Source organism: Pelophylax lessonae (assembly GCF_965119305.1).
Source record: "Pelophylax lessonae genome assembly, chromosome: 6".
Lineage (NCBI taxonomy): Eukaryota > Metazoa > Chordata > Amphibia > Anura > Ranidae > Pelophylax > Pelophylax lessonae.
In genome coordinates this window covers 178,777,426-178,802,948 of record NC_138773.1, presented here as the reverse complement: position 1 = coordinate 178,802,948, position 25,523 = coordinate 178,777,426, and the positions used below count along the sequence as shown (strand labels likewise).

At 44.6% G+C, this 25,523-nt stretch overlaps 1 protein-coding gene across 2 annotated transcripts in view; it reads left to right on the top strand.

Annotated features, from left to right (window-relative positions):
- Positions 1-25,523, top strand: part of SF3B1 (splicing factor 3b subunit 1) — a 124,126-nt gene that overhangs the window by 72,228 nt on the left and 26,375 nt on the right. For both annotated transcript variants that reach the window (XM_082260850.1, XM_082260851.1), the window contains 6 exons: positions 6,904-6,990; positions 8,677-8,947; positions 18,083-18,228; positions 19,004-19,150; positions 19,635-19,760; positions 19,875-20,096. In XM_082260850.1, coding sequence (XP_082116976.1) covers positions 6,904-6,990; positions 8,677-8,947; positions 18,083-18,228; positions 19,004-19,150; positions 19,635-19,760; positions 19,875-20,096 — 999 coding nt within the window. The remainder of the gene's footprint in view (positions 1-6,903; positions 6,991-8,676; positions 8,948-18,082; positions 18,229-19,003; positions 19,151-19,634; positions 19,761-19,874; positions 20,097-25,523) is intronic.

Genomic DNA, 25,523 nt, shown 5'->3' with positions numbered 1-25,523 from the left:
TAACCTAAATCTAAGCAATATTTTTATTCAAATGGGTGTTTATTCAAAAGTAAGATACAGTCTCTGATACAAGTTATGTCAATTGACGAGAATGATTCAACAGTATGAGAAGCATTTACAGTGCCTTGAAAAAGTATTCATGCCCCTGTTAGAATGGCCCAGTCAAAATCCAGCCTTAATCCGATTGAAAATCTGTGGCAAGAATTGAAAATTACTGTTCACAGATGCTCTCCATCCTTTCTAACAGAGCTTGAGCTGTTTTGCAAAGAAGAATTGGCAAAAATTTCACTCTATAGTGCAAATCTGGTGAAGACAAACCCAAAAAGACTTGCAGCTGTAATTGCAGTGAAAGGTGGTTCTACAAAGTATTGGCTCAGAGGGGCAGAATACAAATGTACGCAAAACGTTCCAATATTTAGTTGTAAAAAAATTTGAAAACCATTTATTATTTTCCTTCCTCTTCACAATTGTTTGCCACTTTGTGTTTGTCTATCACATAAAGTCCTAATAAAATACATTTAGGTTTTTGGTTGTAACATCAACAAATGTGGAAACTTTCAAGGGGTATTAATACTTTTTCAAGGCATTGGAAGTCAAAGTGGTAGACCTAACCGTCAGCTATAATAATAGTATGGCAAAAGATGACAACAATTGCATGAAAGCCAAACATGGTGCCTTATTAACATACGTACATCCTAGAAGTTTCAAGATGTGATATCCATCTATCTAAATATATTTATTCTATATATAATGTGATTTTCTCACCCCTCCTGGGTGGTATGGTGTGTTTTTTTTTTTTTTTTTTTTTTAATTTTCTTTCTTTAATCTATTACTCATTCTTGGGTCCTCTACCGGAGGCCTGGGAGTTTGTGGGTTCTTCGCAGTATTTTAGCTGTTCCTAGAATTGCACTCTTCTGGACAGCGATCTTGTCTTGGATGTTCCACCTGGAATCTGTTGAAGCCATTCCCCCAACTTGGGAGTTACAGCCCCGAGTGCTCCTATCTTAACTGGGACTACTTCTGCCCCCAGTTGTGACACTAGATTTCTCTTGATGTTCAAACGTTGTGTAACCTGCTGTTTTGGTTTTAGGGTAGTTGGTCTCTTATTCATCCATAGCTCCCACATACATTTCATGTAGCCTCTCATTGGGTCTGCTGTTGTAGTAGCATTCAAGCAGGTCTAGATTCTCGCTCCGTGTCCAGGTGGCGACCGGACGATCGATCGTGCAGGGGGGTTTCACCTGTCACTACCAGGGCCCCCCATTCTGTCGATCTCATTCAGGGGGCCCTCAGAAACACTGCAGGCCACTCAGGGCTGCCATTTTCTTGTAGCCCATGTGCTGCATAGGATCGGAGGCCATGTTTCTGTAGCCTGGCGGCCGTTTTGCGGTGATTCCCCATTGAAAATCACAGGCGGCCATGTTTTTGGAGTTCGTAGAGGCGTGTTTTTTTTTTTTTTTTTTGGGCAGTTTTGGCAGTGGAGCCCCTCCCTATTTGTTTTAGCATGGCACATCTTGCTGACACTCAGGTTTTTTTCTTATCAAGATCGCTGCATACACATATATACAGACATCCTGAGCCTTCCTGGTGCATATCTGGTGTGGGTGGTGGGTCTCGGGAGGGGGGGGGGGGGGTCTCTGTCTCTCTGCTGAGTCTTCAGTGCTTTGTGCCTGACCCCTTGGGGGCGCTTTAGCGCGATGGGACATTCCTAAAAAAATATTTTAACTGCGGGTTCCCCTGGTGTAACATGGACCATGTGGAACACGTTTCCCCACCTGACCTCCTCTCGGAGGCCGCAGGGTCCTCCGGATCCCAGCCATCCATAGATGCACTGTCGGCGGTCCTGGAATCTTTTGTGTCCCGGGTGGAGGCAGCCTTTAAGGGGCGAAGTGCTTTTCAAAGTGATCGCCTGTTTGGGGCTACCCTTGATGACATAATTAATGGTCTTACAAGAGGGTAAGAGTATCTTATAGGGGGTAAGAGTACCTTTCTCCCCCCAGGCTAACAAGGGTAAGGACCCTCGTCGTAGACGGGGTCCCTCCTTTTCAGTGCACACAGTTTTTTTTTTTTTTCCCGTCCCTCAGGGTTTAAGTGAACAGGGGGTCAAAGGCCTCCAAGGCCCCCTCGGGTGGCTCCTAGCGACCCTGGTCTGGCAAACAGAAATCGGTTTTATCCACACCTGCGGGTAAGACCTCTTCGACCTCCAGGTGTGCCCTCACCCATATCTGAGGTGGGGGGAGGTCTTCGCCGGTTCCCAGATACGTGGCTCTCCCGAATACAAGACAAGTGGGTACACAAGGTCATACAGTCGGGTTACAAGATCATGTTTAGATCTGTCCCTCCGATAAGGTTCTTCCCTTCCAATGTGCGACTGTCCCCGGATCGCTTACATGCTCTTTGGGGCTGTGCAACAAGGAGTAATAGTTCTGGTTCCGAATTTGGAACGTTTTCAGGGCTTTTACTCAAACCTGTTTACGGTCCCCAAGAAGGAAGGCAAGGTGCTTCCAATTCTGGACTTAAAAGCACTGAATTGCTTTATGCGAGTTCAAAAATTCATGATGGAATCCGTTCGCACGGTGGTGGCTTCCCTACATCAGGGGGATTTCCTGGCCTCCATAGACATCAAAGATACCTACCTTCACATCCCAATATGTGCAGGACATCAACTGTTTCTGTGTTTTGCTGTGGGAGAGGATCACTATTCGTTTGTGGCCTTACCCTTTGGTCTCGCCTCTGCTCTTCGGGTCTTCACAAAGTTCTTGGCTCCAGTCCTGGCGTTGTTACGCCAGTATGGGATATCAGTCCTGGGTTACCTGAATCATCTGCTTCTCCGTGCAGAGTCTCCCACGGAGCTGGCGACAAACTTTGAGATCACCATGAGACCTCTGGAGGAGTTCGGGTGGATTCTGAACCTTCAGAAGTCGTCCCTGGTCCCTTCCTTGAGACTGGATTATCTGGGCCTGACTTTGGACTCGTTCTCAGCCAGGGTGTTTCTTCCGCTGGACAAACTTCAAAAACTCCAGTCTGCGAATCATCTATTGCTGTCCAGCAAATGGTCGTCCCTTCGGACTTGTATGAGAGTTCTGGGACTGATGGTGTCGTACTTCGAGGCGGTACCTTGCGCTCAATTTCATACGAGATTACCCCAGAAGAAAACTCTTTTCAAATGGAACAAAGATCCAAGTTCTCTGGACAATCGGATCCAGTTGAGCCAAGGGGTCCCGGTTATAGTGGCTTAAGTCCCCGATGCTCAAACAAGGAAAACCCTTCCTCCCCATATATTGAACAGTGATCACCACGGATGCCAGTCTGTCCGGGTGGGGAGGTGTTCTCGACAAGCTTTCTGCTCAAGGGGTCTGGTCTCTGGAGGAATCCAGGTTACCAATCAATGTTCTGGAGCTGAGAGCAATCGGGCTTTGCCTAATCCAGTAGACGGAAGACCTTTGGGGGCTATCCAGTGCACATTCAATCGGACAATGCCACGGCTGTGGCTTATATCAATCACCAAAGGGGCACCAGAAGTGTCCTTGCGGTCTTGGAAGTGGCAGGCATCCTTTGCTGGGCGGAACGATTTTGTTCTGGCTCTCTCCGCTGGTCACATTCCAGGAGTGGAAAATTGGCAGGCGGATTACCTCAGTGGACAGACTTTGGATCAAGGGGAATGGTCTCTCCACCCGGAGGTGTGCCAGCAGTTGTGTCTTTGTTGGGGCACTCCAGAAGTAGATCTGTTGGCATCGCGGATCAACAGGAAAGTGCAGAGGTTTGTGGCCCGCTCTCGGGACCCTCTGGCAGACAACACACATACACGCAGGTGGCTCCGTGGGGTCATTATCAGCTGATGTATGCCTTTCTCCCTCTCAAGTTGCTGCCAAAACTTCTTCGCAGGATCGAGACAAAAGGGATTCTGGTCATCCTTGTGGCTCCGGACTGGCCTCGCTGAGCTTGGTACGCTGACCTGGTCAGGCTAGTCGCAGACGTTCCTTGGAGACTTCCTCTCAGGGAGGATCTCCTGTCTCAAGGGCCAATCTTCCATCCTGCTTTAGTCGCTGGCTTTGACGGCTTGACTGTTTGAAAGCCAGGTGCTGAAGGACAGGGGATTGTCTGCTTCAGTGATCCCCACTCTGCTTAAAGCGGGAAAAGCGACTTCTAGAAAGATCTATCATCGTACGTGGAAGTCGTATATTGCGTAGTGTGAGTCTCTTGGGGTTCCCCCTTGCTCTTACTCGGTGGCTCGGATCTTGGCCTTCCTTCAAGGGGGAGTTGATGAAAAAGGTATTTTTGAGTATTATCAAGGGTCAGGTCTCAGCCTTGGCAATTTTCTTTCAAAGGCCATTGGCCATCCATTCCCTGGTACGTAACTTTATTGCGACACTTGATACCTCCAGTGCAACTGCCATTGCCACCTTGGGACCCTAATTTGGTGCTGTCAATTCTCCAAAAACCTCCTTTTGAAAATATTTGGGAGATTCCCCTGCTTACCTTATCCCAGAAGGTGGCCTTTTTTGGTGGCTATTACTTCTGCACGCAGGCTGTCCGAAGTGGCGGCGTTGTCCTGTTCTCTCTATCTGGTGGTTCATCCGGATCCTTCCGAAAGTTGTTTCCAGTTTCCACTTAAATGAGGATGTTGTGCTACCCTCCTTGTGTCCTAAACCTAAACATCCTAAGGAATTTGTACTGCATACTTTGGATGTAGTTCGTGCAATCAGGATGTACTTTGTGACTACTGAGTCTTCTCGAAAGTCAGATTCGCTCTTTGTACCCACAGATGGACCAAAGAAAGGGCTGCCTGCATCTGCTGCGACTATTTCCAGATGGATTAGACAGACTGTTGTGCAGGCTTATTCAATTAAGGGTCAGGTTCCTCCTTTCCCTGTTAGGGCGCATTCTACGTGGGCGCTTAGCGCTTCCTGGGCCTTTCGCCATCAGACATCTGTGGTTCAGGTTTGCAAGGCAGCTACCTGGTCGTCTGTTCATACAATACAAACTTTTACAGAGTGGATGTGCTGGCATCTGCAGATGCTTCCTTTGGCCGTAAAGTTTTAAGGGTGATTTTTAGTCTCCCTTGAGGGTGTTTAATGGTTTTTTCAGGTGGGCCTCATCTTGTTGTTCTGATGAGTCCTATGTTGCCTGGTTAGCTATGGTTCAGCCCTGGGGAATTATTTTCTGCTGTTCCCACCCCTCATTTTTATGGCACTGCTTGTGGATGTCCCTACTGGTATGAAGTACAGAGACTGTCCGTCAATGAACAATAAAGAAAATTGGATTTTTGTCTTACCGTAAAATCCTTTTCTATGAAGTTCATTGACGGACGCAATACCGCCCCTCTATTTTGAGTTGGGTTGCTATTGTTTTCCGACGCTGCTTTGTTACAAAACTGACATCCTATAGCAGAGAGGGGGAGTATACCTCCTGGGACTGCCCATAGGCATAGCTAGAACTTTTTTTCTGCCTGTTGTCCTACTCCTCTAGGGGGCAGTATGACCCTTCTGTTATGAAGAACAGAGACTGCATCCGTCAATGAACTTCAGAGAAAAAGATTTTATGGCAAGACAAAAATCAATTTTTTTTTTTTTAACCTGCATAAAAAAGTGCATTTATTTTTAATTTTTTTTTCAAAAAAGTAAACATCCTTTTAAGGATCAGGTTTCCCTTTTCCTGCAGCACACTCTACCAGACCTGTGAGTGCCTTCTTGGCATCCGGCTATGGATTCCAAGCTTTGCAAGACTGCCTCATTGTCTTCTGCTCCTATGTTCTTAGTATTACTAGGTGGTACGTTGAGGCCTCATCTGATCCCATCCTCGGGCATAAGGACCTTCAGTTGGCTCTTTGAGCTGCAAGGCAATCCCTAGTTCTATTCCTTTGTGGGCCTATGAGTACAGTACTTTCTCATCCATTTTAGGACACAAATGTTTGACTGATTTTTGCTCCCTCTACAGAAGAAATGGAAACTAGCAACAAAAAAGCCATTGGTAACCACAGGGTAACACCATCTACAACCTGTTTTTTAGTGTCCTCAGGCGAGCGGACAGGTTTGCTGCAGCTCTTGTGTTTTTGGGTTTCTTTTTTTGTGTTCCTACTTATCTGTTTGGTCCTCCATCTGTTGCCAGCTTCAGGTGTTGGGAAGCCTTTGTTGCTATGTTTCCTACCAATTTGTTTGAACTGCTTTTGGACATCTCAGTCTACCTGTATACTTCACTGTTTTTTCCTTTTTTAATGTACAATTTTTGACATGCTTTTCTGAAGTACGTGAAGAGAAACTAGTCCCTCCCCTCTGTTCTTATGATCCACTCTTACTATTTGCTTGCTACAAAATTGAGGCATGCTGTGAGTGGGAGAAGTTATACTGAGCTGTCTTTTATAGGTTTGACGGTCAAAGAATTCCTGTGTAACTCAAAGGATAAGACGTTTCTCTACTGGCTGTATAATCCTTCCTCTGGTTTTCATGCTCTCAGTACAACTTTTACTACAAAGCTGGGACATGTGACTTGTAAAGGTTTATCCTGTGCTGAACTACTTCTTATGTTTTTGTTTGTTTTTCTTTTCTTTTTTTTTTTTTTTGTCCTATTCTCCTGTAGCAGTGGTATAACCCAATAATTGTGTCCCTTAATAGACACTTCTCTATTAAAAGGGTTTTTCAGTGAGTACTAAAATAGACTAGTTATAAGCAGTAAATGGCACCCCTCATTGTACATTACAGCAAAGCTGGAATTTTACTAAGACAATCATTTGTGGAAATCTTTCCGAAATGAATGCTTCTTTTGAAGAGTTGTTTTAACATAGGTAGGCTGAACTTGTTTTTCATTAGGACACTTTTTTATATACTGAAGGATTGTCAAATTTAGTTGTAGTTTTTTAAAATCTTTATCTAAACCTTTTTTGTATTTCTTGATTTTGGTTTTCAGATTCTTGTGGTTATTGAACCCTTGCTGATTGATGAAGACTATTATGCTAGAGTAGAAGGCAGAGAAATTATATCCAACTTGGCTAAGGTAAGTGTTTCTTTAGGAAAAATGAATCTAAATATTTTCTTTTTGTTAACACCCAAAGTAAATTGGGTAAATGCGTATTCATTTTCTGTTTAATATTTAGTTGTAATCAAATCCTACTCTACTGAGTGGAATTTTATTATTGTATCATACATATTACAGGTTCCTTTTTTCTAAAGCTGATCATGGAGCTAGTAGATTGTGCAATTTGTACTGGAAATCTCCATGTCTAGGGTAGACTTTAGAGCTGTAAATAGTATTTGTATCTGCTGGCTTCCAGTCCATTGAGATCTTTAATGATGCGTAAAGTAGCGCTTTAAATCAAACAAATGTGCAAAAAGTGAAATATGGAATGGCAAATATTTAAACATGCATGCTCCAATAGGAAATAGTAGAGAACGTGCCAGAGAGTGCAATATGGAACAGCATTCAATAAATTGCAGATATACATCCAACATTTACCTATGCATAAAAGTGCATGGACACAGGGAGCTGTGACTCGGCTTGAGCTTCCTGTGGGGGCACTGAACAGGAGGGAGGGAGGAGCCAGGATCAAAGAGGAGGATCTAGGCTGCTCTGTGCAAAACCACTTCACAGAGCAGGCAAGTATAACAGGTTTGTTATTTTTATAGGGGAAAAAAAAAGACTTTACAATCACTTTAACATAGGCTGGGCGGTCAGCAAAGAAAACAATGGTCATCACTCCAGTCAATCCAATAGAATGCCAGGAAATAAATACAAATCTCTATTGTTAAATCCATACTAAAAATCAAAGTTTATTGAAAGCTTACAGGGTTTACTAACGAGCTTCACAGCAGGGTGGATCAGCAGGCTGATTGTGTAGAGCAGAGAGCACTAGATGGTGCTCGATGGCTAATGCAAATAGACTCCAAGAGTAGCCGCGCATTGGAGCAATTATTTGCACATTATTTGTTTAATCTATAGCGCTGCTTTGACACACATATTATGAGAATTGGGATCACAATTTTTTTTTTTTTTTTTTTTTTTTTTTTTTTTTTTTTTAGCAAGCTGTGTTTTTGAGTCTTACCTAACGCAGATTTTCGACACTGTTTTACCATTAAAGATGCACTCGCTTTGTAGGGCAAGGTGACTCGAAAGGGCCCTCCTCCTGACCCTTATATATTCACCCTGCAGCTTCTCTGCAGTTGTTAAGAATACCTGGCACTTTAGGTAATGAGAAATATTTGACCTGCTCCCCGTAATGATGCCTGGAACCAACAGCCAATTGCAGGCACCCACGCACTGTCAAAACTGGCATCACTAGTCTCGACACTGCAGATCCACACGCTGGCTCTGAAAGATCATAGAGTGAAAATAAAGATAACATACAGATTTGAAGCTACATTGAACCATAAACCATAAACCATGGGTATTTAAATTTAAATTATAACTTTTAGTCATTCTTATAATACTTTGTCTGGACTGTATACATGTACAAAAAAGGGGGGTGGGTTTATGCACACAATAAATAATCAAGCCAAAAGAGCGCATGAGTTCTAACAAATGCATGCTGTTGTCACCCATGTGAACATTTGACCCACAAACTATAGATTTCCCTTTTTAAATGTAGTTTAATGTGTATTTTTGTATGTAATTGGATAACAAATGGAAAATGTTTCAAATTGAGTTCTAAACATCCCACCTTTTTTTTTTTTTTTTTTTTCTCAGGCTGCTGGTTTAGCCACAATGATTTCCACAATGAGACCAGATATTGACAACATGGATGAATATGTCCGTAACACAACAGCCAGAGCTTTTGCGGTTGTTGCTTCTGCCCTTGGCATCCCTTCCCTTCTTCCATTTCTGAAAGCCGTTTGTAAGAGCAAAAAATCATGGCAGGCCCGACACACTGGTATTAAAATTGTGCAGCAGATTGCTATACTGATGGGATGTGCTATCTTGCCACACTTGAGAAGCTTGGTTGAAATCATTGAACATGGTAAGCTTTAGTTCATATTTTGACTACTACATTGACCAACATGTTCTATAAAGACTATTCTTCTCCACACAAAGTTGTTTTCAATGTTCGCTGGTAACCAGTTTCCACACCTCTGCCGCCTAGATTTCAGCCATTAAAGGCATTGTAAAGGCAGGCGCTTTCTCTTTCGCTCAATGACAGACACAGCTCCTGATCTTCATAATAGTTGGGTTATATTGCCCCCTACAGGAGTAGGACACTAGGCAGAAAAATAATCTGGCTACCTCTATGGGCAGTCCCAGGGGGTATACTCCCTCTCCCTGCTATAGATCCTTTTTCCTAGTCAGGAGTAAGGACCTAGTTCTTTGCTGGGATCTCTCTGGTCCTGGCATATTTTTTTCAGTTTTTTTTTTTTTTTTTTTCCTGTGAGATCTACAAATCCGTGAGATCTACAAATCCATGAGATCTACAGTCATCTGCCGGATTGGACGACTGGCTGGATAATCTAGATTCAGTGGTCACCCAAGCCTGGCCAGCGTGCATGTGCAGACTTCAGCTCCACGCTAGGTCTAGCTCGACATAGCCCTCCTAGACAGGGGCTGGCCTGTGAGTTAAACGCCCTGCGCATCATTCCTCCTGGCAGCAGCCCCCCCCCATTTAGGTAGCAAGGAGTTCTGTCTGGAGTGGTGCCCGCCTGGTTCCGGGTATGGTAAGTAATTGTCGTCGTCCCCGGAGGGTTTTACGGGGTGGACATGGGCCCCTTCTTGGAACAGATGGACCCCCGGGTTCCCCTCTTCCTGTCAGGCACCCCCTTTCATCTGTCCCCCATCCTACCCCCCCCCCCCCCCCCACACACACACACACACACTTTGTTGGGGCTGTGTGGGTGGTCTGGTCTATTTCCTGGGGTGGGGGCAGGGATGCTTTGCTGGATGATCAGATGTGCGGTGGGGGGGGGGGGGGTTTGTACCTGGTGGGGGCCCCTGCCAGGGCCCTTCCGTCCTGCCCTTGAGGCCTAGGGATGTTTTGCTGTAGCATGTGTGTTTTATATGCACGGTGGCCATGTTTGTGTAGTCCGGCGGCTATTTTGCAGTGGTTTGCCTTTTGAAAATAGCGGCGGCCATGACAGTGGAGCCCTGTGAGTGGCTATTTCGGCGGTGGGAGCCCCTCTGCCTCCCTCCCCGCTGACTTCTAGATCTTTTCACTTCTTGATCACTGTACGTGTAGTGCAGATTATCCTAGTGGCTGCAGGTGCCTATTTCTGCTGGGTGGTGAGTGTGGTGGGGGTTCTCTCCCTTTCTGCTGAGAATCTCTTGGTGCTTGTGCCCTGGGGAATGGGTGGTGCTGCCAGCGCGGTGGAGGTTTTCTTTTTTGCCGTGTTCTACACTTTTTGTGGGGTCCCCTTGGTGACTCCTGGAGTGTTTTAGAGCACATCTCCCCACCTGATCCCCTTTCTGAGGCTGCGGGGCCCTCCGGGTCCCAACCATCCATCGATGCACTGACGGCGGTCCTGGAGTGATTTGTGTCCTCGGTGGAGGTAGCATTCGGGTGACCGGCTAGCAAAAAGCGCCCCCTGCCTCATCTGTGTCAGATCCTGAATCTGATTCGGCCCCCACAGGCGTAGGTCACCCTGCTGGGTCTGCGACCACACGCCCAGGATCCTCAAATAGTAAGGATGATTCCTCCACATCTGCACCCGTGCTGGAAAAGGGGCTGGTGGAAGCACTGATTGTATCTGTGCATGAGACCTTGAAGATGGAGGATGCAGCTGCGACAGAGGCTCACAAGCCATCTAGAGCGGCAAAGGTGTTTCCTTTCTCCGCCTATTTTGACAGAATTGTCACTAAAGAGTGGGGACGACCAAAGTGTTCCCTTGGGTCCCTAAGCGCCTTACTAGGCATTACCCCTATGAGGAGTCCCTTATTAAGCAGTGGACTGTTCCACCGGTGGTGTGCCCTCCTGTTTCCGGATTAAACTAAACAAGGCAACCATGATTCCACTTGAAGAGCCCCCGGTCTTTAAAGATCCAGCTGACAGGAAGGCGGAGGCTGTGGCCTGCAATATCTACACTCTGGCTGGTTTGGCGCTGAGGCCGGTATTCACAATTGCCCTGGTGTCACAAACTCTGACCGAGTGGGCTAAGCTTTTACGCCATGACCTGGAGGGAGAACAGCTCCTCCCTGCCTTTGCTGAGCTGACTGACCAGCTGGTGCAGGGGCTGCAGTTTCTGTGATGCCTCTAGATGCCGCTCTCCTAGTGGCTCGGCCCTCTTTTTCGGCAGTAGTCCTTCGGCTTGTCTTTTGGCTTCAATGCTGGTCTGCAGACCAGCCTTCTAAAAAAGCTTTGACTGATCTCCCCTTTCAAGGGGATCGCCTGTTTGGTGCTACCCTGGATAACATCATTAAAGGTCTCACAGGGGGAAAAAATACTTTTTCTTCCACAGGCTGCTAAGGGCAAGGAACCTCGTCATAGACGTGGGCCCTCCTTCTCGACTCATAAGAATTATTTTTTGTCCCTCAGGGTCGACTGACAAGGGCTCGAAGCCTTTCAGGGCCCCTTCTTGAGGATCCAAACTAACCTGGTCTGGCAAGCCAAGAGCGGGCTTCTCCAGATCTGCGGACAAGGCTCCTTAAGCGTGAAGGTGCGCCCTCACCCGTAACGGGAGTGGGGGGGGGGAGGGAACGTCTTCGTTGGTTTCCAGAACTGCGGACTTCCCCTGGTACCGGACAAGTGGGTCCACGAAGTCATTCAGTCCAGCTACAAGATGGGGAGTTTCACTCTTGTGCCCCGGCAAGGTTCTTTCCTTCCAACTTGCGCCTGTCCCTGGACCATTTACAGGGTCTGTTTGTGGTGGTAGAAGACCTGTTACGTCAAGGGGTGATTGTCCCGGTTCCGACTTTGAAACGTTTTCATGGTTTTTTACTCAAATCTGTTTGCAGTTCCCAGTAAGGAAGGCAAGGTGCGTCCAATCCTGGACCTCAAGGCGCTGAACCGCTTTTTGCGGGTGCAGAAGCTCAGAATGGAATCTATTTGCATAGCGGTGGAATCCCTGCATCAGGGGTATTTACTTGCCTCGATCGACAGGGATGCTTACCTTCACATTCAAATATGTGCCGGTCACCAGCGCTTTCTCCGCTTTGCCGTGGGAGAGGAGCATTATCAGTTTGTAGCGTTACCCTTTGGTCTCGCCTCTGCTCCTCAGGTCTTCACCACAGTATTAGCTCCCGTGCTAGCATTGTTACGCCAACGGGGGATCTCGATACTGGGCTACTTGGACGACCTCCTGCTGTGAGTGGAATCTTCTGCTCTCGTGGAAAACCTGGAAGTCACCATACGTACTCGGAAGGAGTTCGGTTGGATTCTGAATTTTTAGAAGTCTGCTCTGGCTCCGTCCACAAAGCTGGACTCTGCCTTAGCCAGAGTGCTCTTTCCTGTGGACAAACACCAGAAACAGCAGGCTGCAATTTGTCTCCGGCTGTCCAGCAGATGGTCATCCCTCCGGACTTGCATGCGGGTGCTGGGCCTGATAGTCTACAATCGAGGCGGTTTTGTCTGCACAGTTCCATACGAGGTCCCTGCAAAGGGAGATTCTGGCCAAATGGGACAAGGCTCCGCAGTCTCTGGACAATCGGATCCGGCTGAGCCAGGGAATGAAGGAGTCCCTGATATCGTGGCTGGGCAAAGCCTTCCTCCTCTTGTATTGGACAGTGATCCCCACGGATGCCAGCCTTTCCGGCTGGGGAGGCGCCCTCTGCAAAAATTTGGCTCAGGAGATCAGACTACCAATCAATGTAATGGAATTCTTGAGTGATCAGTGTCCAGTGCACATTCAATCGGACAATGCCACGGCCGTGGCTTATGTCCATCTCCAGGGGGGCACAAATAGTCCTGGCGGCTCTGGAGGTAGCCAGCCTTCTAAGGTCGGCAGAACGGTTCGTTCCAGCCCTCTCCGCCATATACATTCCCAGGGTGGAAAACTGGCAGACGGATTACCTCAGTCAGCAGGCGTTGGGCCAAAGGGGAGTGGTCCCTTCATCCAGAGATGTTTCATCGGTTGTGTCTCCGGTGGGGCGTCCCCGAGGTGGATCTGTTGGCGTCTCTGCGCAACAGAAAGGTGCAGAAGTTTGTGGCGCGATCATGGAATCCTCTGTTGGATGCCACAGACGCTGGTGGCCCTGTGTGGTCAGTATCGTCTGATTTACGCCTTCCCTCTAATGCCCTGCCAAGACTTCTACGCAGGATCGAGGCAGAAGGAATTCCGGTCATCTTGGTGGCTCCGGATTGGCCTCGCCCCTAACCATTTTCTGATCAACATGTGAATGTAGAACATCCTGTCAGTAAGTGTTTTTTTTACAAGATCATGGTTGCAGCCATGATCTTGGTAAAGGTTTTTTTTTTTTTTTTTTCTCCATGCGGTGATTTGCGGTTTTGTAAAAGTGATCACAACTTTACAGTGCTGTTAGGGCCTCCCTTAAACTGTTGCTTTTGATAGGCTGATCCGGATAGCTATACTGACTAGCTCAAGCAGCAGTGTGAAATGCAGTGAGTAAACCTACAAAGAAATATTATAAGATTAGCAAAAAAATATATAGTTAGCGATGAGGAAAAAATTTCCACCTTCTAGGACAGGAATCCTCAAACTCCTGCCCTCCAGTTGTTGCGGAACTACAAATACCATGAGGCGTTGTAAAACTGACATTCGCAGACATGACTTGGCATTATGGGAAATGTAGTTCCTGAACAACGGGGGGGGGGGGGGCATAGTTTGGAGACCCCTGTTCTAGGGCAACAAGGCTGGCTTAAATTTTTTTTTTTTTTTTTTTTTATTTGCAAGTGTTCCAACCTTCTGTAGGCAGCAGTATAACCTATAACTATATAACCTTTTCATACCAATTTTAGTTTTGTAATAAGTGTATAATAAAATATTAACCTATAAACCATTCTAATTTTACAAAAGTCCCAAGAGCTGTTGGTTATCTAAAGAAACAGCACAGCTGATGTAACGATCCCACTTAATCCACACACTGAGAGTGAAAAGGCAGAAGTTAAAGTGAATGTAAAGTCGTCTTCCTTTATTTGAAAAAAAATAAAAAAATACAATAAAAGAAATGTTATACTTTTCATTAAGAGAAAAAAAATGATTCTTTACTTCCCATAATATCCATATTCTCTGAGTTCTTTTAGAACTTTTTTTTTTTTTTGGTCAGCTTTCTAGACATCTACCTCCATTATGGTCTCTTCGCATTGAGACGCTTAGACACAATTTGCCAGTTTCTGGTGGGGATTAAGATGGTTCCATCCCCCAAACCTGGAATGACTTCTCTGAGGCCGGGCCGCTGAGTCTGGTTCCCTGGAACACATTCCAGAGCTGTCAAAATTCTTCTGCCAGCCGATGATTTGACCTGACCTTCACTGGGCATCGCCTAGGTTGGGCAACCTACTCCCTATGGTAAACAGTGCAGTTTGTGTCGTTTCTGACTGCACTATCTTCTAGTGTTAAAGTTTGGCTTTTGGAATCTCCTCAATGGCTAATATAGATGGGGGATGGCTTGGTAATTTGATACCCCACTTTCTACCCGCAGGGAAGTAGTCATCGCTTGGAGGGTCCTGTATTCCCCTGAACATCAGCAGATAGACATCACTGGGACCCTGCTGCAGATTTCTCCTATGGATAACAAATTTAGTCTTTTGGACTTCTACTTTAGGAAACATACATTATCGATCTATTATTGACCATATGTATGGCCTGCCACAAAACTGAAGAATGAATAGAGAGGCAAGGTGTTATACAGGGGCAGCTTTGCTATGCCTTTTTTGGTTTGCCAGTGTCTCAACTTTCCACAGGTGGATGTATAACTCAACTCTTTCAGAATTCTTCAATTTCTGTATCCCTCAATGGACTTCTAGAAAGATTTTACCAGAAGTACAACATTTCCTTTTCTCTTTCGTACATTGACAGACGCAGCATATCATATTGTTGACCATAGGGTTATAGTGCCACCTTCAGGATTAGGACACTAGGCAGAAAATAACAAGCACATCACTGCCTATGGACAGTCCTAGTAGGTAGTAAAGCCCATCTCTGCTATAGGCAGCTTAGCTCATTTTCCAACAAATAGGCCTGCACGTGACTGTCAGACTACAAAATAGAATTTCTTTCTTTCCAGTCTTCATCTCTTCCCATAACATCGGCAGGCACATTATGGGGTGATGCAGGACCTGCTTCTCCAGGGCATGATAGACCCGCTTCCAAATTTGGAAAAGTTTGTTTTCTACTCCAACCTGTTTACGGTTTGGAAGAAGGAAGATGACTATCCGATACTGGTCCTCAAGGCCCTGAATCGCTTTGTGAAAGTACAGAGGTTCAAGATGGAATCCATGCATTCTGTGGTGGCCTCCCTTCATCAGGGGTGTTTCCTGGCCCCCACAAACATCAATGACACATACTTACACAGTCTTATCTGTGCCGGGCACCAGCACTTCCTGCACTTTGTGGTTGGGGATGTGCATTATTGGGTGTTCGCCAAGGTGCTACCTCTGGTTCCAAGGCTGCTGAGACAATGGGGGAGTGCTGTGATAGGCAATCTGGACGATCTCCTCCTGCAAGCGAAGTCTCTTTCTGCACTGAGCAGCGTGGCCATCACCATGCGCATTCTGCAGGTGTCTGGAATATTTGGGGCGGAACCTTGACTCAGTGCAGGCAAGATGTTCCTGTGGTTCAGTTGCTGCTGTTCCACAGGTAGTCTTCTCTGCAATTTTGCATGCAGGTTCTAGACCTCATGGTGTCCACCTTTAAGCCCTGGTTCGCTGCGTTTCCTGCATCGCACGGCAACGCAATCTTACGGCATCCATTCAATCTGCTGCGGGTGTTGATGTTCTCTTAAAGACACTACCAAAACATCGCAAAACGCAGTGTTATTGCCAGAATCTCATCGCATGGCAATCCTTGGGTGTGGAGTTACGGGTCTGAGCGGGGCGATTGGATTCCAAAGGAGTTTTGATTACCCATCACTGTTCCGGAGCTACGAGTGATTAGATTCGGTCTTTCTCATTGGACAAAGCTTCTGCAGGGGAGCCCAATCAGGATCCCGTCAGACAACGCACTGTGGTGGCATATGTGAATCACCAGGTCCGGCTGAGGAGTTTAGCAGAGCCATTGGAGGCCTTGCATATGCCTCGGTGAGAAGCAATTCCTGTGCCGGCTCTATCTGCTGTCTACATTCTGGGCGTAAAAAAGCTGGCAGGTGGCTTACCTTAGTCGTCAGATGCTGGATCAAGGAATATAGTCCCTGCACCAGGACATGTTTCACCAAATCTGCCTGTGGTGGGGCATGCTGGACATAGATGTGCTGGCTTTTAGTCGCAGCAGGAAGGTGTTGAGATTCTTGGCAAGAGCGAAGCATCCCCTGTCGAATACAATGAATGCTGTTGCTTTAGAGCTATTAAGTAATTTTATGCTTCTCTTCTCCCCCCCCTCCCCCCCCCCCCAAGCTTCTCCCTAGTCTACTGCACAGGATGGAGGCTGAAGGGATTTGATCATTCTTGTAGCTCCAGATTGACCTTTGGGACCCTGGTATGCTGACATGGTGAGGCTAGTTAGACATTCCCTGGCTGTTTTTCCTCTGTGCCAAGATCTTCTGTCCCTATAAATGATCTTCCACCCTGCTTTAATGTCTCTTGCTTTGTTGGCTTGGATATTAAAAACCATGCTCTGAGTGACGGGGTTGTCAGCTTCTGTGATTCCCATCATGCTAAAGGTGTTTGTAAATCCACCTCTCTGAAGATCTGTTCCCATACTTGGAAGGCTTACATTTCATGGTGTGAGGTTGTGGATTTGCACTCGCACTTCTTCTTGGGGTCTGAGATCTTGGCCTTATGCCAACAGGGTGTTGATCAGAAACTTGCCTCGAGTAACATTAAGGGCACGTATCTACCCTTTCGATTTTTCTTTCAACGCCCATTGGCCTAACACTTTATGGTTCGTACCCTCATTTAGGGGGTTTGACATGTAGCTCCCCTGTGTGGTTTTGGTTGCCGCCTTGGGGCCTAAATCTGATTCTTTCGTTTTTTTTCAAAAGCTCCCATGTGACAATATTGGGGTATCTTCCTTTTACACTCTCCCAGTAGGTTGTCTTTTTGATTAATATCATGTAGCGTGTTGGAGCTGGTGGCCTTGTCCGAAGTTTCTCTATTTTGTTTTACACAGGTTTTAGGTGGTTTTCCAACTACATCCCTCCTTCATTCTGAAGGTGATGTCAGACTTTCAACTGAATGAAGACAGGGTCTTGCATTCCCTTTGTCCATTCCCTTCACATTCTAAGGAGGTTGCCCTGCACTTCTTGTATTTGGTCCAGGCGGTTTGTGTGGACCTTGTCTGCTACAGCCTCCTTCCAGAGGTTGGATTCTCTTTTTGTGATGCCACTATTTCTTGCTGCATCAGGCATACTGTTGTCCAGACTTATGCCATAATGGGTTGTGCAACTCCCATGCTCGTTATTACACTCTTATCAGGGCAGTTAGGACCTTCTGGGCATTCCGACTTCAGGCTTCTGTGTGTGTCTGCAAGGTGGCTACAAGGTTAGGTCTGCCTGCATTTTTTGCAAATCATACGTGAATGCATACTACTAAATGTGTAACCTAAACCTATGAAAAGCTGCGGTTTGTTTTTGGTGTCAGGTCACATTCACTTAATTTGCCAAGCTCAATTATTCCAACTGCCCTACAACCATTGTTGTTTTCTTATTTGAACCTGTTCACGTGTTGTAATCACTTGTATGGGTTTTTAAATGACCTAGATTTGTCAGTGAAATCTGATATTGCTAAGTGACCATAAAATATTTTGGTTTGGTGTACAGTCATTTCACTGATCAAGTTCTAGCTGGTTATGTCATGTAAGCAGCAGTAGGTGCTTACTGATTTTAAGCAGCACCTAATCATTGTTACTACATATAGATGCACTGATCATAAAAGGAATTTCTAGCATTCATAGATGCCATTTAAACCTTTATTGATTTTAATTCTGGTGAGACACATTTTACATGTCCCCAAAATATAAAATTTTTTTTTTTTTTTTTTTTCAAATTTCCTGAACATTTCAGATGTTTGTTTTTCCAGTTTAATAGTTTATGAATTAATGGTATCTGTTTGTGGTTTTAGGTCTGGTTGATGAACAGCAGAAAGTTCGTACCATCAGTGCCCTGGCTATAGCTGCTTTAGCTGAAGCAGCCACTCCTTATGGTATTGAGTCTTTTGATTCTGTGCTCAAACCACTGTGGAAAGGTATTCGACAGCACAGAGGAAAGGTATGTAGAACACTTATGTCAACTTGTGGTTGTGGGGTGTTTTTTTTTTTTTTTTTTTTTTCACATTTAAAAAAAAATCATTTATTTCTGCAAAGCCATTTATAAACCGCACTTCAGAAGTCGTCCTTGGGTGGCTAATGCGACATTAATGACTGTAATATTAGCTGTAAGACAGCTGAAATCAGTGTACAGAGCCAAACCAAGTGGCTCTGTACCTTGTGATCACTGAAATGAACACCCATCATAAGAGATTACAAATGTAAAAAATACTATTTACCTTGGAGAGGAAGAAGGAAGTGATGAACAAATCCCTCATAAGTGCCAGATCACAGGCAGCAGCAGATTGTGTAATGAGGTTGCTGCAGGCGTATAGAGAGTCGGTAATCGGCATAAAAAGTCAGTTTAATAGTCTGTAAAAATATTATATTGATAGTCCTTAGGTCTTAATAAGGGGGTTCACTTAGAGCATGCTCTTCCCAAGAGTAGAAGCCAGTTCTTGTATCAACAAGGAGATAAAAACCCAGAAAAAATGCCTCAAAGTGTAGTATGAGACAATTTTTTTAGTATACGGAGGGGCAACTCGCATGTATTACAAATGTATAAGGCTCACATGGATAAGAATGCCAGATGTCCACAAGCCTGGAGCCACAAGACTTTTTATTGCTACGAATAAGCCAAAAAGAACACACAAAAAACAAAATAAAAAAATGTTTTATGAATCATACATTTTTGTCCTTTTACGAAGTGATAAATGATTTATGTTGTATTTAACCAGGGTCTGGCTGCATTCTTAAAAGCCATTGGCTACCTTATACCTCTCATGGATGCTGAATATGCGAACTACTATACCAGAGAAGTGATGTTGATTTTAATCCGAGAGTTTCAGTCTCCTGATGAAGAGATGAAAAAGATTGTTTTAAAGGTATTTTCCTTGTTTTACTAATGTAGCATTATATTGGTTACGTTATGTAGCTTGAGCTTTGCCCATTTGCTTGTACTTCATATTTCATGCTTTTTAAACTTGCCCCTTATGAAAAAATTACCCATGAGCCATGTGAGGCTCCTAGTAAACATGCTTTTCTGAGGTTTTGGTAGCTGGAGGGCTGCAGTTGGGGTGGGGGGTCGGGAGATGACTGCCTATGGATCCATTTTTAATAAAGGTGAGGTTATTAGGTGAGTGCATGGAGAAGGGACATGTAAAAGATGTAATTCTTTTATTTACCCTGGCTGTCTATATCTGTTTTAATGGTAATTATATCCTTTGGCATTGAATGGTGTTCGGCTTCTGCTAGTGTCTCTGTAAACCACTTACCGTTATGTTAAAAATGTAAAATGTTTGCAACAATAAAACTTGATTTACATTTATTTATTTATTTTTAATTATTTTATTTTTATTTTTTTTACAGGTGGTGAAGCAGTGTTGTGGCACTGATGGTGTGGAAGCAAATTACATAAAGACAGAAATTCTTCCTCCATTTTTTAAACACTTCTGGCAGCACAGAATGGCCTTAGACAGAAGAAACTACAGACAGGTACACACAGTCTACTTTTTACTAATCTACTTTTTACTTTAACCTAATAGTTTCAGTTCTTCTTCCTCTTCTTTTTTTAAAATATATTTGAATTGTTTTTTTTCTTGTGTGCAGTTGGTGGACACTACAGTTGAGCTTGCAAATAAGGTTGGAGCTGCAGAGATAATATCTAGAATTGTGGATGACTTAAAGGATGAAGCTGAGCAATATAGAAAAATGGTCATGGAAACCATTGAAAAAATAATGGGCAACCTTGGAGCTGCTGACATTGACCACAAGCTTGAAGAACAGCTGATTGATGGCATCCTTTATGCTTTTCAGGAGCAGACCACAGAGGTATGTTGCAGAAGTGCATTCCTCCACAGTAGCCACAGTGTGTGTGTTTTATAATTTGAATATGTAATTTCAGAATTTACATGTTCAGGAGGAGACTGAAGGGTATGTACTCTGTTAATGTGTGAAAAATGAGTTTGCGTTACAAAAATAAAAGCACCTGAAAGCGCACATCCAGTTTGTATAGGTGATCGTATGTGTATATCAATTAGTGCCGCCTTAAAAAGATAAATATCAATATACAAATATAACCAAACGTGTATGGCTGTACAAAAAAAATAAAATCCTTATGACTATATAATCCCCCCCCCCCCAACAACAAAAGATTCCAATCAATTTCAATAAAAGTGTGATTAAAATCTTCCGTTAAGTACTACCACTACCACCCGGAAACCCCCAAGGGTTTGAGCTTGCCTCACTGACTGGCCCCTGTAGTGGAGGAAAGGAAGCATTATATTGCTTATGATGTCAAATCAATAGATGCTCCAAAGGATTATATAGTCAGCATAACTTTTTTGGATTTGTATGTATGCTTTTTAAATTTTTTTTTTTTTTTTTTTTTTGGGTAAAGGCATATGCATTTGGTTATTTTTGTATATTGATATTTAATTTTTATAGTGCAGCACTAAATGTCAGTTAAATCCTGAGAGGTGGGGGCGATGAGGCCGAGCCACGCTGGACACAGTGTCTTGGGAGCGAGCCCCGCCATGTGTGTTCTCAAGTGACTTGCAATGGGGGAACACACAGAAGATGGGGAGTTAGGACCCCAGTACAGGAAGTAGGCATAAAGGGTTGGAAAAAGGTTGGTACCGGCGCTACCGGTTATAGATATGTCTTTGTCTAGATCCTATATGTGTATACTCATCACAAAATGAACAAACATATAAATAAGTAAATAATCCACAAGTGATGATAAAGTGCAAAAGAAATATATAGGATCTGTCTTTGGGCTGGAATGTCTATGCCCATAAAAGTGCTCAGTGCTGAAAATAAGTGTTAGAAACCTTAAATCAAAGTGCAAAATAATATATTTATTCATACAATGCTAGTGGTGCAATATCAAGTGCAGGAATGTGAATAAATGTATTGAATAAACTCTAAGAGCCGGTTCACATAGGCGTGACCCAACTTGCCGGGGCGACCTGTGAAGTCGCAGTGCGCAGCTCGCACCGCGACCTCGGAGCGGCATGCACGGACTTCATATCATTGAAGTCAATGCAGGTCGCTCCAGGTCGCCCCAAAGTAGCTCAGGACACTTTTTCTAAGTCAGAGCGACTTTTGTCGCTCCTATTAGAACGGGTCCTGTGCTAATCTATGGCAGGCAACCCGCGGCGACTTGTGAGGCGACCAGGTCGCCTAACAAGTCGCCCCAGTGTGAACCGGCTCTTAATGAACGACCACAAACCATGTATAAATCAGATGTAAATAAATAAATAACGGGAAAGTACCCATTTAAAACAGTGCTGGGGCCAGTGCTCGTGAAAATAAAAAAAGTTGGTGAGATGAATGAGGCTAGTGAATTAAGTGCCCTATATCTGTGATGCCCACTAGGTATTGCACTCGCCCTTTCCACCCTTCAGCATAGGGTGTTGACTGAAGTTAAGGAGAGTTTCCAAAGTCAAGCAAAAGGGTAACCCACGGGGTACAATCTGTTGTAATGAGCAAAGCTCAGGGAGATCCTCAAAGAATGCTGGTCCAATCTCATCTGTCAATTCCGGCAATGTCTCCTGTCCATTTCCTGAACTAAGCTGAAACACCGGTCTGTGTGCCTTTCACAGAGCTACCCCCCCCCCCCCCCCCCACAGTTAGCAAGCACTTTAGGCATACATTTAACTTCTTGATCACCCCCAATAATTAACCCCTTCCCTGCCAGTGTTAGATATTTAGCACTGATGTCACTGGTCCCCAAAAAGTGTCAAAAGTGTTAGTTAGGGGTCCGATCTGTCCGCCGCAATGTCGTAGTCCCGCTAAAAATCGTTGATCGCCGCCATTGCTAATGAAAACAAAAAAATAAAGTCCAAAAATCTATAACTTTTGCACAAACCAATTAATATACGCTTTTTGGGATTTTTTTCGCCAAAAATATGTAGCGGAATACAAATTGGCCTAAACTGATCAAAAAAAATTTAGATTTTTAAAAAATTTTTTATATTGAATGTTTTATAGCAGAAAGTAAAAAAATATTGTGGGTTTTTTTTTTTTTCAAAATTGTCTGCTCTTTTTTTGTTTTTATATAGCAAAATTTAAAAACCGCAGAGGTGATCAAATACCACCAAAAGAAAGCTCTATTTGTGGGGGAAAAAAGATCAGTTGTTTTTGGGTACAGCGTCCGCGCAATTGTTAACCGCTTGCCGACTGCGCACAGTATATTTACTGCGGCAGTCAGCCCCGGCCAGGCAGAGTGACGTAGGTCTACGTCGCTCGCCTGTCACTCCTTCTAGAGCCAATAGCGGGCGGGCGTGTGTGCCCGCCTCGGCTCGTTCACGGAGGAGTGCGGGAGTGTGACTGGCGGACCCGATGTCCGCCGGTCACACCACGATCGCCGGTACAGCGGGAGAAAGACAGAGCGGCTTATGTAAACAAGCCGCCTGTCAGTTCTCCCTGTGTAAAAATGAAGATCAGACGGTTCTACTATGTAGAACCGTTGATCTTTGTTTTTACACCAATAGCAATGTCCCACTACAGTTAGAAGCACAGCCCTAGGACATACTTAACCCCTCCCTGTCCAATACTGTTAACCCCTTCCCTGCCAGTGTCATTTTTTTTTTTTTTTAACAAACCTTGGTAGCGTAAAACAAATTGGCCGAAAATGTTAAAAAATTTTGATTTTTACATTTTTTTGGGGGGGGAATTTCATATATAAAAAAAAAGTGAAAAATATTGTTATTTTTGCAAAAATTACGCTTTTTTTTGTTTATAGCGCATGATCAAAAAATCGCACAGGTGATCAAATACCACCAAAAGAAAGCTCTGTTTGTGGGGAAAAAAGGACGTGAAATTCGTTTAGGTACATCGTCGCACGACCGCGCAATTGTCCGTTAAAGTCACGCAGTAAAAAATCGCAAAAAACCCCCTGGTCAGGAAGGGGGTAAAATCTTCCGGGGCTAAAGTGGTTAAAGCAATGCAGTGCCGAATCACAAAAAATGGCCTGGTCATTAACCACTTTACCACTAGAGCATTTTGCTGTCCTACGTCTGGGCCACTTTTTGCGATTCGGCGCTGTGCGACTTTAACTGACAATTGCACGGTCGTGCGACGCCGTACCCAAACGAAATTGACGTCCTTTTTTTCCCACAAACAGAGCTTTCTTTTGGTGGTATTTGATCACTTGTGCGATTTTTACTTTTTGCGCTATAAACAAAAAAAGAGCGTTTATTTTGAAAAAATAGCAATATTTTTCACATTTTTTTTATATGAAATTCCCCCCAAAAAAGACGTAAAAACCAATTTTTTTTTAAAATTTTTGGCCAATTTGTTTTCTGCTACCCATGTTTGGTAAAAAAAAATCGCAATAAGCGTATTTTGATTGGTTTGCGCAAAAGTTATTGCGTTTACTAACAAAGGGAAAGATTTATGTCATTTTTGGTGTTTTTTTTTTAACGAGTAATGGCGGCTATCTGCGATTTTTTTTTTTTTTTTTTTTTTTTTTTTTTTTTTTTTTTTTTTTTTTTTTTTTCTGGACTGCGACATTGCGGCGGACAGATCGGACCCTTGACTGACATTTTTGACACTTTTGGGGGTACCAGTGACATTACTGCAGTAATCAGTGCTATAAATATGCACTGTTACTGTAAAAATGACACTGGCACGGAAGGGGTTAATTTTATTGGAGAGGGAGGGGTTAATGTATGCCTGGTGCTTACTGACGTGTGGGGGGGGAGGTGACTGTGTGAGACAGGGACAGATCGGGTGTCCAGCTAAGCTGAACACTCCGATCTGTCACTCCCTGTCACTAAGGAGATCCGCCCGCTTGTGTTTACACAGGCGGGCGGATCTCCACACTAGATCCCCGACGATCGGGGCAGAGCAGCGGCGATCGCCGCTGCTCCTCCCCTGGCCCGACTCCCGCTGTGAATGAAAACAGCGGGAGCGCCGCCTACAGGGGAGGAGTCTGGCGACGTACGTCTACGTCGTCAGACGGGAACGAGCCACTTTGCCGCAGTACTATTCCAGTACTTAGCGGTAAAGTGGTTAAGGGGGGTATAAACTTCCGGAGCTGAATTGGTAAACAATGACTTCAGGGTGGGAGGGGGGACACTATTTTTATATATAATATAGTGTTTGGGGGGGGCCTGAAGGAAGAGGGGTTGCAAGAAACAGAGTAGGTGGATTAAAAGAGAAGACAGCCAGGAGTGGAAAGCCAGAGGAGACTTCACACAACCTCAAACCAGGTACAGGTCCTACAATTCCCGCAAGGAGGTTTTGCAGTTCAGATGGCTCCCTGAACACCTACCAAGCGAGCCTTGTTTGGTGGCATTGTTCGCATGTATCCAGTTCTCATTCCAGAAGGGACTCCATCCTCTCAATGTAATCCATCTCTGTAACCCGCTAAATCAAAGGAGGAACCTGTTCCATCGCTGCTTTTAATGCCTAAGGAGGCCTTTTTTGAGGTGTTTAAGGGAAACTGGGTAAAATAAATCAGATCCTGGAAATCGTAAATGGGGGACCATTCCCACCAAATATGCAAGAGGGAGCCCCTTACGAAATGGCAGCACCAGTATAGGTCTGAAACAGATGGATATATCCGATGGAGAAGAGTTTGGTCCTGACGCCTACATGAGCAGAGCTTGAAATTCGTCTTGTGGGCCTTAAGGCCCGTACACACGATAAGAAAATCTGAAGGGAAATTTTGTGAGACGACCGATCTGCCAATTTTCGGATTGTTAGTATGGTGCTTTCGACAGCCGACTCCAGGATTTTTTCAGCTGAAAAGTCGATGTGCAGGCTATAAAATTGTTATCGTCCGTCAACACAACGTCCGATTTTCGTCTCATTAGTACAGTTTTCATCTGAAAAAAATCTTAAGAGCAAGACTAGGCATGCTCAGAGACGAAAGAACACATACAAAACAATCCAACACGTGACATCACTTCTGAAGTAGAACTCTGTCGTACGGGAAAATTCGTATGAAAATAACCTCTTCACTTTCCACATCAGACTAGCATGCCACAAAAAAAACGGACGACAGATCGTTCGATAATCTGATCGTGTGTACGGGGCTTTAGTTGCCAGAACCCCCCCCCCCCCCCATCTCTCTTTTTTAAAATGGTTTACAATCACTTTAATTACATTATAGTGTCCATATCCTGTTCAGATATTCCCCTCCTCCCTTACTAAAGCCACCTTAAATGTAGCTGTGAAACAGTTTTTGCTGTCTGGCTCCTGAATTCTTTATGCTCATCTACGCCTCATCAAGCTAGTATAAGCTTT